The sequence below is a fragment of the Solanum lycopersicum genome, chromosome 3 (genome assembly GCF_036512215.1).
Source record: "Solanum lycopersicum chromosome 3, SLM_r2.1".
Taxonomy (NCBI): Eukaryota; Viridiplantae; Streptophyta; class Magnoliopsida; order Solanales; family Solanaceae; genus Solanum; species Solanum lycopersicum.
Genome location: NC_090802.1, coordinates 55,886,611 through 55,903,877, shown reverse-complemented (window position 1 = coordinate 55,903,877; position 17,267 = coordinate 55,886,611). Strand labels below are relative to the sequence as shown.

Genomic DNA, 17,267 nt, shown 5'->3' with positions numbered 1-17,267 from the left:
TGTTTAAGTATAGGGTCTCCAAAATATTCCCCCTCACAATGTAAATCCTCCAAGACTTTATTCAATAGAAAATATTCCCCCTAAGAACCAGCACACTCTACTTTCTTAATCTGTATTTATAAGGCCCTAAGTAGAGGTGTCCTCCATCAAATTCATCTCAACCACAGACCATCACATTGGGATAAGGCTTTATAAGAAGATATTTATTTTGGTAGTATTTAGGGCATGAATATCTTTTGGGACAAGTGGAAGAAATAGGTTCAAGTGCATTGACTTTATATTTAATCATGAATAATTGTAGTGCACATACCTTAGATCTCTGGATAATGCTGAATTTTGCTTCAATTTTACCAAGTCTCTCTCCTGTGCTAGATGCAAATACAATGTTATAGTGCATGAGTAGCATGACTTTAAAAGTGGTATAGAGACATACAACTTAATGTATAAAACTGAGCATAAAATTCAATATTAGAGGGCAATATGCGCAACGTTCATTAGCCATTTTGGATACTTATGTAACCTTATTCATCCCCAAGTTTCAATTTGTTCCTTTTGAAAGTGTTTTCCTTGGCTGATCATATTTTTGATTGATTGATCATCTTAGCGCATAATTGTTAGATACTGCATAGGTTGATCCTGTTTCCTTCAACATGCTTCTTCAGTCTTTCTCCATTTTTTTTTCAACCATTTTTTCAATTTTTTTTTTCAGTTAATGTTATTCATCCATTCTTCTTCCTTTTTTTTTTCAAGTGAGAGGATTTTTTTAAAGTTACAATCATGCATTTGAAATAACATGTTCAATTGGTGAATATTGTCTGCTTCCTCTTACTTTTCCTGCAAATTCAAATGTTAGATTTAGGAGCCCAGACTAGCTTGGGTCCTTTGTATTGACAAAAGGATGAATTTCCTTTGAGTATACATGTTCCTTTGAACAGTTTTATAAGGTCCTCTTGCATTATTTTCTGCACTAGCTTTGTATTTAGGACAATATTGTTTAGAGTGACCTGAGATACCACAAATAATACAAAACATAGGATTCCCATTTATGGATTGTTCATACCCTATTCCAGTTTTAATGTTCCTATTATTGTTACCTAGATGGGTACTATCATGGAAGATTTTGTCCACTTATTTGCTCTTTCCAGATCACTTCTCATCCTTTAATTCAAGATTTATTCTTCTAGAGTTTTCCTTTTCTAGTTTTATAACATTTTTGAGTTTGTCGACCTCAAGTGTCTGGTCAGACAATTCACTCCCTTTTTCTTTACCAAAAACTTTTAATTTTAGATTCTCAGTTCTTAGTTCCAGATTGTGAGATTCAAGTTGTTTGATTTTCCCTTGAAGGTCATGTTTGTTCTTATTAAGATCAATGTGCTCAAACTTTAAACTAGATAAGGAAGCAAGTAGTTGGCTCTTGGTGTTAACAAGTTCTTGAATTGTGTCTATGGAAGCAAGTAATAAGAATGAAAATTTTTTCTTAGAGAACTTTACTAGTTTATCTTTTAGGTTAAGAAGATTTACCTCTGTTTCTTCAGAGTCTGATTCAGGTTTAACATCTAATTCTTCTATCGCCATCAAAGCAATGTCCTCATCATCTTCTTCATACATGTCTGAAGAACCTGTTCCCCAAGCTGCATACATTGCTTGTTCTTTTTCTTTGTTTTTATTTTTATTAAAGAGTTCCTTCCTTTCTTTTTCAGTTTTTTCCTTTTTCCATTCTAATTCCCACATTGGGCAATCCTTGATCTGATGATCTATCTCACCACACTTGAAGTAGCCTCAGCTCTGTAGTCTCTCAAGATTTCTTTCTTTTTGGGGTGGTGATTTATTGCTAGCGTTTAATCCCCTTTTTAAGAGTTTCTTGAAGTTCTTACTTATCAGAGAAAGATCATCATCATCTATGTCAGATTCATCACTTTCAATTGCTTTAAATCCAAGATTTTTCTCTTTTTTTCCTTCACCTCTTTTGTCAACATTCATCTAATAAGTTTTGAGATTTCCTACTAATTCATCCAAAGTCATATTGGTTAGATCTTTGGCTTCTCTGATTACAGTAACTTTAATTTCCCATGATCTAGGCAGAGTCCTTAGTACTTTGTCTACCTGTTCCTCAATGGTGTATACTTTGCCCAAGGATATTAACTCATTTACAACAGTGGTAAATCTGGTGATCATATCTTGAAGTGATTCTCCGGGTTTCATCTTGAAAGCTTCATATTCAGAACAAAGTCGGGCAATTCTGAATTTACGAACTTGAGTTGTACCTTCGTGAGCGTTTTTTAAAGTGTCCCATATTTGTTTTGCAGAGGTATAACTAGAGATGCGGTTAAACTCATCAGGTCCTAATCCACATACCAAAATGCACTTAGCTTTTGCATTCTTTCCTAACATCTTGTAATTGGTTTCTCCATACTTTTCTATAGGTTTAGGTACCTTATTCCCTTCACTATCAGTAATAGTAGGAATTAATGGTCCATTAGTAATTCTAACCCATAGTTCGTAATCTTCAGCTTGAATGAAATCTTTCATTCTTGTCTTCCACCAAGAGTAGTGTTCTCCATTAAATAATGGTGGTATGTTGATGTGTTGCCCTTGACTATGCCCAAGAGGAGGTGCAGAATTCATTATGATCTTATCTTGAGTTGTTAGACTCTTCAAAGATAACCTGCTCTGATACCAATTGTTGGATTTCTGACCCCCAAATTCGCCATAGGAACAGGTTTATTCTATATGTTCCTTTGAGAAATTACAGCAGTTACGTTTTGTGAAGTAAATAAAATAATGACACAATATTTTATCGCGGAAAACCCCAACTCACAAGGGTAAAAACCACGACCTACACCTCTGTAGGATTTAACTCCACTTTATTAAATTTCAAGTCTCAACAAAAGATTACAAAGCTATGTAACCTAAGGAATTATAAACTCTAATTCCTAGAGGAATTATAAACTCTAATTTCTAGCTAAGAAATTATAAACTCTAATTCCTAGCTAAGAAATTATAAACTCTAATTTCTAGCTACCCAAAGACACAAAACCCCCCGGTTTAATATCTTCCAATGTTCTTCAAGTTCTACAACTTGTTGAACAACTCCTACTCACAAAACTCAGATTGTAAACAAGACTCTTGAATACAATCTTACAATTTTCCCTCACAAATTTCTACACTCCCAATAAATCTCAAAACTCTTTCAAACTTCTTGATCGTGTTTTGATTTCTCTCTATATAAGTGCGCAATTTTTTTGATGCAAATAGATCCCTATTTATAGATCAAAACTTCAACAAATCCTTGTATAATTCAACTTGTATTTGCCTTCTACAAATCCTTGTTGACTTCTACTTGGACTCCTTTTCTACAGAATTTCCTTAATAAATAAGAAAACACAATTTCCTTAAATAGATTTCCTTAAATAGGAATTAGTTTTCCTTCTTTCACTTGGCTTTGAACTCCTTTATAAAAGGAAACATTTTGTATTTGTTGCTTGTCGAAAAAATAATAATTCCACGGCTTTATAACTTCTAATTCACGTGGTTGACGTTCTCCTTATCCAAATCGGATTCGTTCTGTAAGGAACACGTCTGTACGACCTGTTTCTTTCATCTGTTTCTGTATTTGTCAATTATCAAGATCTTTATCATTCTAACATCTAGGATAATAATTATTTAGAAATAATATTAGCAATTTTTTTTTGAAGTAAAAATAGAAAGAGAACGACCTTTTGGCATACTATAGGGCCATACCACAAGGTATGTTTTTGTTTGTGTTATTTTGATTTATTAATACATTATAAATTGTGACATCCCAGTTTCAAAATTCTCCAAAATTGTCGGCAAAATATTTATTAAACTAAGAAGAGATATATTTGGAAGATCACGTCTTAACCAGAAGTTTAATATATATAATTATGACTAATAACACTTGAATTACGTAAGCTTTTCTATGTTTTGGTTTATTATGTTAAATATCGAGGTGATATACATTGTTAGAGTCAGCAGATTTGTTTTTATAGCTTTATAAGTTATACCGTATATATTATTGATATTGCACTATAAAATTATGAGTTCAGAGCCTGAAGGGTGAAAAATGTTAACAAAAATTTAAAACGGCATATGAATTTTTATTTTAACCAAAACGGTAAAATCACTCACGAAGTAGCAAGAAGCAAAATCGCTGCTATATCAGCGATTTGCAAAATTGGATTTTAAATTTTTTTTTTTAAGAAATCACTGACTTTAAAAAAAGATTTTTAAAAAATCCAATTTTGCAAATCGTTACTATAGCAGCGATTCGTGAGCGATTTTACCGTTTTAATTAAAATAAAAATTCATATACCGTTTTAAAAATTTTATTAATATTTTTCACCTTTAGACTCCGAATTCATAAAATTATATTGATATATAGTGTTTATACCAAAATGAAATGTCAACCAAACACAATTAGTTTGATATAAAATGGAAGACAAATTCCATAAAATACCTCTTTTTTCTCATTTAATTTTAAAATTTTGTTAGCTCTTCTACTTAATTGAAGAATAAATGCGACACTTGAAGGGACACTTTGCCATCACCAGCCACATAAATATTAGAGGGCGCGGAGACACTAACATATTAAAAGGACAAGGGCAAAATTGTCTAATTTCAAATAATTCGAGAGTAAAATTTATTTTATTCATTCTTTGTTCTGAAGCAACCGTAAAAAATAACACCATTTTTGAGTTAGTTGACTAAAGAAAAGTATATTTTTGAGCCAAAAATATAACGAAAGATAAAATTATCATATTTCAAATAAATTAAATATTTAATTTTTTTTTCTTAAATTTTTAAGAGACGCTTGCACTTAACAGTCACATATTATAAAGTGTTGTAAACTCAACATCGCAATAAAAGGAGTATTAATTATTTTATGCTAAATTTTTATATTGCGATCAAATTGCTTCATTACCACAAACTAAAATAATGCAATACGTCGAAAAAGTCGAGCACAAAAATTTGATGAAAGCTCACCCCTATAAAATTTGGAGGACTTCTGTACTTAGTAAATTTATTTAATAAGACATAGAGATTAAAAAGAAAGATAAATACTTTTAAAGTTTATATCCTAAACATGTAAAAAATTTACGTATTTTATCGGGTTAAATATTTATCGAAAATAATTTTTTTATTAATGGAAGGAAATAAATGTGGAAGGCAGACTTAGAAATATGAAGAAGCTATCATGACCAGTCACGTAGAAGAGTGGCCGACCCTTAACATTGTAGTTGACAACTGATACGAATGTTTCTAGTCCACAAATTTAAGTCTTAAGACTGGCTATATTCCATCGAAGTATTATTTTTATTTTTATTGATTCTTTATCGATAATTATATTAAAATTCGATTAATTTAAATTTATATAACATAAAATTTTATTTATAGTAAAAATTTTCGTGTTAAATGTTTTATTTTTTTAATTCAATGACGCAAAAGAAAAAAAAATAAGAGTAGAAAAAAAGTCATGGGACGCTAGAACAAAACAGTGTCGGTTCATTCCAAATAGAGTTGGATAGTATTTTCTCCTTTCACAATTGTTTGTTAGGTATATTAAAAAAAAATAGATGTTTAAGATTAAGTTAATTTAAATAATTAAGAAAATTAATTATTTTCTCCTAATTCTGTCTTTAATAATTACTTCATTTTGTTCTATTAAAAGTTAAGTAGACTTTTGATATTATTGATATAATAGGGTTATATTAATCAAATTATACCTTGAATTAAATTTTTCTTAAGAAAGTGTATGACCTTACTTGACAAACAATTATTGACGGAGGGAATAGGTTTTACATTTAAATTTTTCTCATTTGACAATATTAATTTTGTTTTATTCTTACACTTTTACATATAAAGTATATAGTATTTTCTTAAATATATATATTAGAATTCAAATGTATTAACTAAAAAATACTAATAAAGAAATTAAAACACAAACTAAAAGAAAGAGCTCTTTAAATAATGACGTTATTATTAGAAGTAACAAAAATTTATTAGGAAAAAAACAACTTTTCTAATATAACAATAATATAAATAAGAGTGGATATGAGTTTTTTTTTTTTTTTAATTTAACAAAAAACAATCTAAAATTTGATTTTAGACCACGAATATTTTAAAGCCGCGTATTAAAAAGGGAAAAAAAAAATAAGTAATTTAAACAAACTCTATGATACTAGAGATCCGAACAGAGTTGAAACGAAAACGCTAGAGGGGTAAACAGATACATTGAACCTGGACAATGCTCATTTTGGCGCTATAAAATCTCCTGCTAACTCAACGATAAAATCAACATTTGCATTTCTGTTTTTAAGTTTAGAAAAATAAAACATTTTTTTTCAAACAACATGTTTACCACCATTGTTGTGCCGGCGGCCCAAACAAAGGCCTCCGCGGTGCCGGAGAGCGAGGTGCTGCGAAGAAGAAACGAGGAATTGGAGAAGGAATTGAAGAAGAGCATTGAACGAGAAGAGAAAATGAAAGAGGAATTGAATAAGACATGGGAGAAGCTGAGGGTGGCGGAGGAGGCGGAGGAGCGCCTCTGTTCTCAGCTCGGAGAATTTGAAGCAGAGGCTGTGGATCAGGCTCGGATCTACCGAACCAGAATCCATACTTTAATGGATCAGCTTTCGACGGCACAAAAACTTGTCCAGTCAGATCAAATTACCATTACCGATTCTCAATGATCAATTCACGGAATTTGATTTTGCCGATTGACATAAATATTTTTGTGGGTGTGTGTTTCTCCGTTTGATGTTTGGCTGCTGTGTATTGAATGCGGCCGGTTCGGTTTGATTTGGTTTGGTTTGGCTCTATGTAAATGACGAGATGAAAGATTAGTTAGGAACTCGTTTTGGAGATGTAATAGGAGGAAATTTGTGTGTACATTTACCTTAATTTGTTCTTTCTTCATCAATGTTCTTATATTTTTCGTATTTATTGCATTTTTATGTGCAAGTTTGATTATTAATACCATATCTGGTCGTCTTTCAATTATAGTATTAGGTTAAAATATGTGCGCTATTGGAGTTTTGCTTAGTAGTATAGGTTGGTCACTCTATCAACATTACCGTTATAAAATACAGTAGTCGTTGATTCGTGCAGACCGCAAGAACATAGAAATACTTTTTGACATTTTTTTTTCTTTTTAAGAAAAAAATTGAAGCAAAACCAGAAACACATTAAAAAAACGACCAAAAAACACAAAAAGCTAAATATGCAAATACTCTTTTGTTTCGAATGTAATGAAGTAGAAAACAAAAAAAAAAGAAAATAGCTAAAAATCATGAAAAAGTAAGATAGAATGTGAACAAACCTCATATATTCACTTAAATTAAAACCTTGAATAATCACCAAATACCCAATAACACTCCAATAATTTTTAATAATTAAATACAATACAATATAATTGTGTATGCAGAAAAAAAAAGCAAATCAAATAAAGTAATTGAGTTTAACATGTAGACCTCGAAAAAATAATTAAATTTTAAAATTTTTTTTGCTTCAAACGGATATTCGAGACAAAAGTTACGATCATTTGAAGTTTCACCAAATGTAACTAAAAAAAGAAATAGTTATAAATTGTGAAACTTAAACAGTCATAACTCTTATCTCGAATGTCCGATTAAAATGATTTTTTTAAAATTTTATCAATATTTTGAGATTTACGCAAAAAAATATTTTACTGAACTAATAATATGTAACCAAATAATAGTGCATGAATTACTCTCTCTTGTGTGACTTAAACATAGCGAAACACAATAATCTTGATGTTGATATAATTGATTTGTTACATGTTAATATAGCTGATACACCCAATAATAAAGTGTCACTATAAAATGGATAACACAACATTATCATTCAAAATCTCTTATCCATAAATAGTCATATTTTGATATCCATATGGGATAACTGAATAACACTCAAAAAGTACTTTTTTTCACTTTTCATAATATATTATAAGGCATTTTCAAAATAAATATTTAGATTTGCTTGAAAGTCACTCAACTTTGAATTTTAATTCAAAAGTCACTCAACTATTCCCTCTTTCCTCAGAAAGTCACTCAACTTTAAATTTTAACTCAAAAGTCACTCAACTATCCCCTCTTTTCTCAGAAAATCACTCAACTCAGAAAGTCACTCAACTATCCCCTCTTTCCTCAGAAAGTCACTCAACTATTCCCTCTTTTCTCAGAAAGTCACTCAATCTATTAAATTATTTTTTTAATTAAAATTTATGGATATTAATTATTTATATAATAAACCAAAATTTTTTAAAAATAAAAATACCATTTAAACCATTTAGTGATCCACCCACCTAACCCGACCCATTAAAAAATATGGTATGACCCATTTTATTTTATTTTTAAGGGATAATGCCCAAGTACCCCCTCAACCTATGCCCGAAATCTCAGAGACACACTTATACTATACTAAGGTCCTATTACCCCCTTGAAATTATTTTATTAATAATTTTTTACCCCTTTTTAGCTTACGTGGCACTATCTTGTGGGCCCAACGATAGTTGACTTTTTTTTCGAACTAGTGCCACGTAGGCTAAAAAGGGGTAGAAAATTACATATTAAATAAGTTCAGGGGGGTAATAGGACCTTAGTATAGTATAAGTGTGTCTCTGGGATTTCGGGCATAGGTTGAGGGGGTACTTGGGTATTTTCCCTATTTTTAATATTAAATTATTCTCTCTCTTTCTCCTAGCTTCTCTACAATTTCTTTTTTCATTCTCCATTGTTGGTGCCTCTCCTCTTCTTCCCCTTTTAGCTAGGTTTTAATTTGGGCATCTCGACTTCAAGCTCTATATTAAATAGAAATATGAATGGACTCTCCTCGTCCTCTATTTTGATTTAGGTATCTTCCATTATACTCCAAAATTCAACTTGTGAAGATGGAGGACTCTACTAAATCAAGGAGAATAACAACTGAATCTCAAGTAAATGGCTCTAACTTATCTCCCCACTCCTTGTTTAACGAAGAAAGGGACCACTACACGGGTAACTCTCGAGAAAACAAGGTGCGCTTAAATTTTTTTCTTTTAGTTATTTGTTGTTGAATGGGAACAACGAGTGAAGTTAGGGTTCTTTATCCATGTGGGTATTAGATTTTCTCATTAGATGAGGTTAGGATTTATTATTTTTAGCCACTTAGAATTTTATCTGCTTTATGATATTTTTCTACACTATGTTTAATCTGTGTTTTTAGGAAACATCATTACAATGTGAACAATTTTTTAGCATAATGTTGGCTGAAGAAGTTCAGAATGGTAGTGTTTTGAGTTTGAGGGATAATGTAATAGGGACTGTTCAAGATACTATGATTGGTGAGGTAGATGATATTAATTTCAATGATCCTGATTATAACTTGGAGGAAGATGATGAAGATTATCATGATGTTGTCGTTGAGCGTCGTGGTATGAAGGCGAAAGGTAGAACCAAAAAGAATACTAATGGTCGAAGTGATGGTGTTGGTCCATCCACTACTGGAATTTTAATTCCACAAGTGCATCAGAATGCAGAATCAAATTATGACTATTCTGATGAATTGTTGGAGGGGGGTACTGATTCAGAAGACGAGGTAGAATACATAGAGTAAAATGCAGAAAATGACAATCCTATTTTAGAAGTAGGGATGGAGTTTGCTAGCTTTGATCAGTTTAAGGAGGTTTGCATGAACTGGGGGATGAAACATATGAGGCAAATATACTTCACCACCAATGATAAACAAAGATGTATTTGTAAATGCAAACATTTTGGGTGTCCATTCCATGTTTTTGCAAGTCCAATAAGTAAGTGTGATCCTACGATTCAAATCAAAACCTTGAATATAAATCATACAGGTCCTACCGTATCTGACAATTTTCATACGACACCTCAATGGATTGCAAGGAAATATTTTAATATTTTTAGAGCTGATCCAACTTGGAATGCTAGTGGAATAATTGCAATGGTGCAAAAATACCTTGGCTACACAATAGATTATAGGAAGGCATGGAGAGCCGAACAACAAGCTTTAAAATGGGTTTATGGTGATGAGGGTGCACAATATGGAAAGTTGTTACAGTATAGGACTGATTTGTTGAACACAAATCCAGGCTCTAACGTAGAAATTTAGAGAGATGAATATAAATTCAAGGGATTTTATGTGTGTCTTGCTCCTCTCAAAGAAGCTTTTAGGTCTGGGTGTAGGCCATTAATAAGCCTAGATGGTTGTTGGCTTAAGGGCACATATGGAGGCAATTTGTTAGCTGCTATTGCAATCGATCCTAACGATTGCATCTTTCCCTATTGCATATGTTGTGATTAGTGATGCTGAAAGTAAGGAGACTTGGAGTTGGTTTCTAACAAATCTTGGATATGACTTAGAGATAACAAATAGTCACCACATTGCTTTCATGTCTGACAGACAAAAAGTGAGACATTCAAATTCTTTCATTTTTCTAGTTTACTTTTTTTTATTATGTATTTTTCAATTTAAAATCAATGTTATAGGGATTGATTGGAGCTGTTAAGGAACTATTTCCAGGCAAAGCACTGCAGGATCTAGTATGGAATGCAGCAAGAGCAAGTAATGAGGTGAAATTTAAGATTTGTATGGAACGACTCGAGCAAGAGGACAAAGAGGCTAGAAAATGGTTTGATCATCCTGAAAGACCATTTCAAACATGGACTAGAGCGTTGTTCAAGACACATAGTAGATGTGACATGCTCTTGAATAACCTTTGTGAAAGTTTCAATAGGTACTTTTGCATTCTGTATCTATTTAAAGTATCACACATACTTACCGATTCTCTCATTATATTTTAATTTGTAGGTACATACTTGATGCAAGAGATAAATCAAATATAGCTCTATTGGAAATGATAAAGAATAAGCTTATGAAAAGGTTGTATAAGAAGAAGGAATGGATTAACAAATACCAAGGTATTATCTGTCCAAAAATTGAAAAAAATTTGAATCAAATAAGACTTGAAGCAGCATTGTTTAGACCAAATTTTTCTGGTGGGTCAAGTGTGTCGGTTGAGGGTCCAGGAGGGCCATATATTGCGGATATGCAAAAAAAGAGTTGTATGTGTAGGAGATGGGATTTAACAGGACTGCCTTGTCCGCATGCTTTGGTTAGTATCCATGGAAATAGTGATAAAGTTGAAGACTATGTGAATGTATACTACAATGTTGAAACTTTCAAAAATGTGTATTTATATTTCATTAACCCAACCAACCCCGAAGATCACTGGTCAGATGTAATGAATGATAGTGAAGTTCTTCTCCTAAGATAGTAAAAAAGAAGAGAGGTAGAAAGCCTAAATTAAGACGCAAGGAAACTGAAGAATTAGAAAAACAAAAACAAGCTGAAGCGCAAAGGAAAACTGAAAGAAGGTCAGCGAAAAAGGATGAAGAATCGGCTCCAAAGAAATTATCGAAAAAAGGCACTATTAATATAAAGTGTTCGATATGCAAAGAAGATGGACACAATGCAAGAGGTCACTATAAGTATGTCAACACTGTTGTGCCTGAAGCAAGACAACCTTTTGAAACTCAAGACCTAGTGTCTGATTATGTCTCGTCGGGATACTCTGACCAATTTAACTATGATATGTGGTATAATTCTCAATTAAATGTCGATTTCACAAATCAATCTATCATAACTAAGGTTGTGATTTTAATTTTAATTTTTTATACTTCTTTAGATGTTTATCAGATTGCAGATTTTATATGTTAAAATTTTCAATCAGGAACCAAGACAACAATCAACTGGTGTTGAATGCATTCAAGATGAAGTTGTTCGAGTTATAGACATTATAAATATGAATTATAAAGGTGCTGATTATGTACGAGGAGTTCAGTCTGCTCAAGATGAATGTATTGATTGTGCACGAGGAGCTCAGTGTGCTCTAGAGAGGAGTGATGATTGTATGCAAGGAGCTCAGTGCGATCAAGAGGAAAGTACTGATTGTTTGCAAGGAGCTCAAGATGAAAGTGCTCAGGCAGGCTTATCAAAAAGAGGCAAACTTTACAAGAAAAATGTTATGAATGATTATGTTTATGAAGCGTCGATGAAATGGTATAGGAAGTGTTAATATCACTGTATATTAAGTGTCTTATTTAGTTAAAACTTGTGGCATTGTTACCTTGACTCATTATGTAACGATTCAAAAAAATAAAATTATATAAATAAGAATAAATAGGTATTTAAGGGCATAATGGTCCTTTCACATTTTAAATGAATAAATAAATAAATAAATCAAAACAGATTTGTATTTATTTATTTTAAATGTATTTGACTAATTCTTTAATTAGTCTCCTAATCTTAATAGTTCTCTCTTTTTCACGCTTCTTAACTTTCTCTCTCACGTTCTCCATCTTCCTCCCATTATTTCTGCCAAATATCAACAGTTCTTCACGGTTGAAGAACTCACAAGAATTTTTAAGTAAAAGAAAAAGTAATCAATACGTCAAGGCTAAGAGAGGTTCGTCGAGTGAGGTGTACGTTGAAGTGAATTGGAAGTGGTTTGGAGGAGTTTTTCAGGCAGCAACATCAAAGTTTGAACATCGATTAAGGTATGGGTTTTCTTCTCTCTTGGCTCCTTTCCCAAGAGGCCCCTTACGATTCAAACTATTCATCTCGAAACTAAGGTTGTTCCCCGTTGCATGCCCCTGTCACTAGTTCCCTATGATCTTAGGTTGGGTATTCTTGTTGGTAGAATTTAGGGATACTTGTTCGTGGTGATGATATCGTTTCGAGTATGTGTTTATGGCTATGTGTTTATATTTTGTGTCCTTTGGGAATATGTATGTATTTGTGCAAGATTGTGATTATGATTTTGAGTTTTTCTTTAACATGCTAATAGCATAAAGGTTATTCGTGTTTTGTGTGCAATTAGAGGCTCTTAAAATCGTATATTCACATGGTTGAAAGACTATAAATTCTAGTAAAATAAATGATCAAATCATCTTCCTAAACTTGTCCTAAGAACATTAACGAATGTATAAGAAACAAATGCTAAATTAACCCGTAAAAATGATGTACAAAATTGTGGAGTAATGTCCCAGAACCTGGAAATATGTTGTAGATGCGCATTCTGGAAATTTTGAGCAAAAAAAGAATAAAAAAAAATAGGTGAGGTCTGCAGGGATCGAACCCAAGACCTCACCAAAACATGCCTTAATAAATTAAATAAAGAGGAGTGCTAGGAGGGGCTCAAAATGGGGGCTGGGACCGGCGAAATTCGCCAAGAAAAGAAATTATAAGGGGGCTGGGGGGATCGAACTCGCGACCCCCAGCCACGCGCGAAAAAAAGAAGAAGAGAGAATTAAAACGAGAATGCTGGGGGCGGGGATCGAACCCACGACCCCCGTTCGCGAAAAAAAAGGATTAAAAGGGAATGCTGGGGCGGGGGATCGAACCTGCGACCTCAGGGCTAAAAGGGGGAGTACAAATATTAAGGGAATAAAGGTGAGGCTGTGGGGGTTCGAACCCACCACCTCACAGCCTCCATTCCCAGTGAAATTAAGAGAAAAATAAGGGGGACTGTGGGGGTTCGAACCCACAACCTCCCTATTCAAGCGAATTTAATTAAAAATAATAATAATAATAAATTAAAATTCTAGTTAAAGTTGGAAAATTAATTCTCTTATGTAAACATTGAGATTTAATTTAGAATTTTAATTAAAATAGAATATTAATTCTTTTATGTAAATATTGAGATTTAAATTAGAATTCTAATTAAATTAGAAAATTATTCTTTCATGTAAATGATTGAAATTTAATTTAGAATTCTAATTAAAATAGAAAATTTATTATGTCACGAAAATGTTGAGATTTAATTTAGAGTTCTAAATTTATGAATATTAAAACTAAAATCAATGAAAAATATAAATGATATCCAAATAATTCAAGATTTGAGTTCTCGTGTCCAAACCTCCGTATTGATACATAAGTCATATGTGAGTGAAATATATTCAAGAATAATGTCATCTACTTAGATCAAAAATCAAAGATCTTGGCATATATACAAGATACATAAGTCTTGTAATACATAATCTTAGAAAAATAATAATCACTTAACGAACTATAAATGAAGTCCAATGGCTTGTATGTATAGACACATAAGTTCAACATACGTTCAAAAATAAGTGGACCTAAGATATACGTAATGAAATGAAGAATGTGGTGACAACCATGATGTGAGGCTAATGTATATGATGAGAGCAATCTCAAATGAGCCTAAGTAAATGTTATTAATACATACTTACCAATGTGAGTGTGAGATAATGAAGAGACCAGTCTCTATGAATACTCTAATGAAAATATTGAGTTTAAAACACTTAATACTAATGATGAGATGAGAAATCATCTATTGAACTATGATGTCCTCATACTAGAATCCAACTTCTATGATGTATGAGTTGAAGGTAATGGAACTTTATACCGAGCACCGATATGCTAGCTATGAGTGGTGATGCCTTCTTTCGGGAAGGGCGGAGGTTCACGTAATTCTCATGAGATGAGACTGTCCGGCTTGCCGGGTATGGGTCTCCATACATCTCCTAGTCTTTGAACCTATATTGCCACTATAGGGATCTGGCGGGGTTAAATTACCATATACGCTAGCATGTTATTGAATCGCTTTGGCCGGTGATTCCACCTCTTTTCAGTGTGGGGGAGACACTGGATTTCATGATGCTCACATGATCTATGTCGGTTAAAGTTAAAGTTCCCAATGAATGAATGAGGCCAGCCTCAAATGAATCACATAAAGAAATGAATGATACCGAAGGTGTTAGGATAGGATAATCAAGAGGTGAGCTAGATTCAGGTAATGACATTAGGTTATTCTTGATCATTGCACAGCAAACCCGATGAAAGTCTTAAACTACATCCCAGGTATAACTGGTGTTCGCACTGGCCTATGAATGAATTGAAATGAAATATGCATGAATGAATGAAGCAGACTCTGTGTTTGCTGAAGAAGGCTCCCTAGTTGAGGTCCCATATGTTGAGCCCTCATTTTGGAAAGTCTTAAGGTTAAGTCTATGATAATAAGGTCTCATGGTATATAAATGAATAATATGAAGGAAACTATGTGTTATATGTTATGTGCTATATGAAGATGTTATGTGTTGCGTGCAACACGATGATTATAATGATGCATGTCACTCTCATGGCATAAATTTCCTAATCTCATTTTATCAAGTCCATTGACTTGACTTCCAAACATCATGTAGTTAGGAAAGAGCTCTTCTTCCTCATGCATGTCCCTAATGTGTGCTTGCATATGCCCATACTTAGTACAAGTGTGTACTAATTCCATACAAACATCTACTTTTAGGTGCAGGCACAGGTGGTCGGTAGAGCTACAGGTTCTTTGTTGCAGCTATCTGGACGTCAGCATTCATCCGGAGTTTGGTAGGTCCTCATGCCTTCGAGGATGCTACTGTTTTACATTCTAGCGTAGTTTTAGAGTTGAGCTAGTGGAGCATGTTCCACTAGCGTTTCTTTCCTGTTTTGGTTCAGACTTTGTATTGGTGCTATTTTGGCCGCTATACAATTAATATTTAATGAATTATTTCTTTCATTTGCTTATCTCTTAAATGTTAGATGGTTGGTGATGAACAATTACGAAATATAAAGAATGTTTAACAAGTATGATTAAAGAAATAAAAAATTTCAAATTTTCCGCTAAAATTAATCTATGTAAAGTAAGAATGACGTAAGTAGGCTTGTTTGCGACCTCTGAGAGGTCAACAACGCCGGTCTCGTCTGGGGTCTAGATTCCGGTCGTGACACATTAGTTAGGATGTGCTAATATGACACTGTATAAAATGTCTTATTTTGTTAAAACTTGTGGTCATGCGACCTTAACTCATCAGTTAGGAAGAGTAGATATGACATTGTATATAAAGTGTCTTATTTTCTTAAAACTTGTTGTTGTGTGACCTTCACTCATTTGTTCAATATGTTATGTTATATGTATTATTTTTGGTATGCATTATATGACCTTACATACTGTGTCAAGCAAGCGTGCTCGATCTTCGTTCATTTGAATTTTTGAGAAAAACACTTCTTGTATTGACCCTGCCCTGCCCTACGTAGTAAGTATAATCAAATGTTAATATTCGTTGGAACTCCCATAGCAGCATGCTCGATCTGCTGCTCGAATGACTGCCAGTAAAAGAAAGGTTATTACGGATAATATCATGGTCTTGTACGGAGAGTATGCTCTGTCATATAATTTTGTTTATGTTCATGCAAATGTGTCTTGTGCTTTTACTAGTTTAGATCACTAAGTCGGATGATTTATATTTCATTTGTTGTTATCAAAATATAGCAGATTAAACAACATGGAAGGCATAAAAAATGTATTTTTGAGCTTTTAACAATCTATTGCAGAGTATGGAGTTATAAATGAGATGACATATATTTGGTAGTTCTTTCTCGTTGTCGTCTTTATCTTGCTACACACATTGTTTGATTTTTGAAGTGTTTCATAGTAGTCAATGTTGCATCTTATTATCTTACTGATTTTAAGGATCAAAGAAGTAATCTATTTCAGTATTAGTTCAATGACTTTTTTCATTTGGTGTCATATTATATTTGAATTTGTTTAAAGGTCCTTTATGTGGTAAGCAGTCCCGTTTCAGTGTTGGAGATAAGTTAGAGCCATTTACTTGAGATTCAGTTGTTATTCTCCTTGATTCAGTAGAGTCCTCCATTTTCACAAGTTGAATTTTGGAGTATAATGGAAGATACCTAAATCAAAATAGAGGACGAAGAGAGTCCATTCATATTTCTATTTAATATCGAGCTTGAAGTCGAGATGCCCAAATTAAAACCTAGCTAAAAGGGGAAGAAGAGGAGAGGCATCAACAATGGAGAATGAAAAAAGAAAATGTAGAGAAGCTAGGAGAAAGAGAGAGAATAATTTAATATTAAAAATAAAATAAAATGGGTCATACCATATTTTTTAATGGGCCGGGTTAGGTGGGTGGATCACTAAATGGTTTAAATAGTATTTTTATTTTTTAAAAATTTTGGTTTATTATATAAATAATTAATATCCATAAATTTTAATTAAAAAAATAATTTAATAGATTAAGTGACTTTCTGAGGAAAGAGGAGATAGTTGAATCTTTTGAGTTAAAATTCAAAGTTAAGTTACTGTCTGAGAAAGAAGTGCATAGTTGAGTGAGTTTTGAGTGAAAAAGAATGACTAACTCAAAATATGGATT

At 32.7% G+C, this 17,267-nt stretch overlaps 2 protein-coding genes across 2 annotated transcripts; one reads left to right on the top strand and one right to left on the bottom strand.

Annotated features, from left to right (window-relative positions):
- Nucleotides 1–1,980: 1,980 nt before the first annotated feature.
- On the bottom strand, nucleotides 1,981–2,625 carry LOC138347690 (uncharacterized). The gene has a single exon (XM_069295993.1). The coding sequence runs from the start codon at nucleotides 2,623–2,625 to the stop codon at nucleotides 1,981–1,983; it is 645 nt and encodes a 214-aa protein (XP_069152094.1).
- Nucleotides 2,626–6,231: 3,606 nt separating this feature from the next.
- LOC101268660 (protein RESPONSE TO LOW SULFUR 3-like) lies at nucleotides 6,232–6,999 on the top strand. The gene has a single exon (XM_004235218.5). It carries the CDS (start codon nucleotides 6,372–6,374, stop codon nucleotides 6,708–6,710), a length of 339 nt encoding a protein of 112 aa, XP_004235266.1. The 5' UTR covers nucleotides 6,232–6,371; the 3' UTR covers nucleotides 6,711–6,999.
- The last annotated feature ends 10,268 nt before the right edge of the window (nucleotides 7,000–17,267 follow it).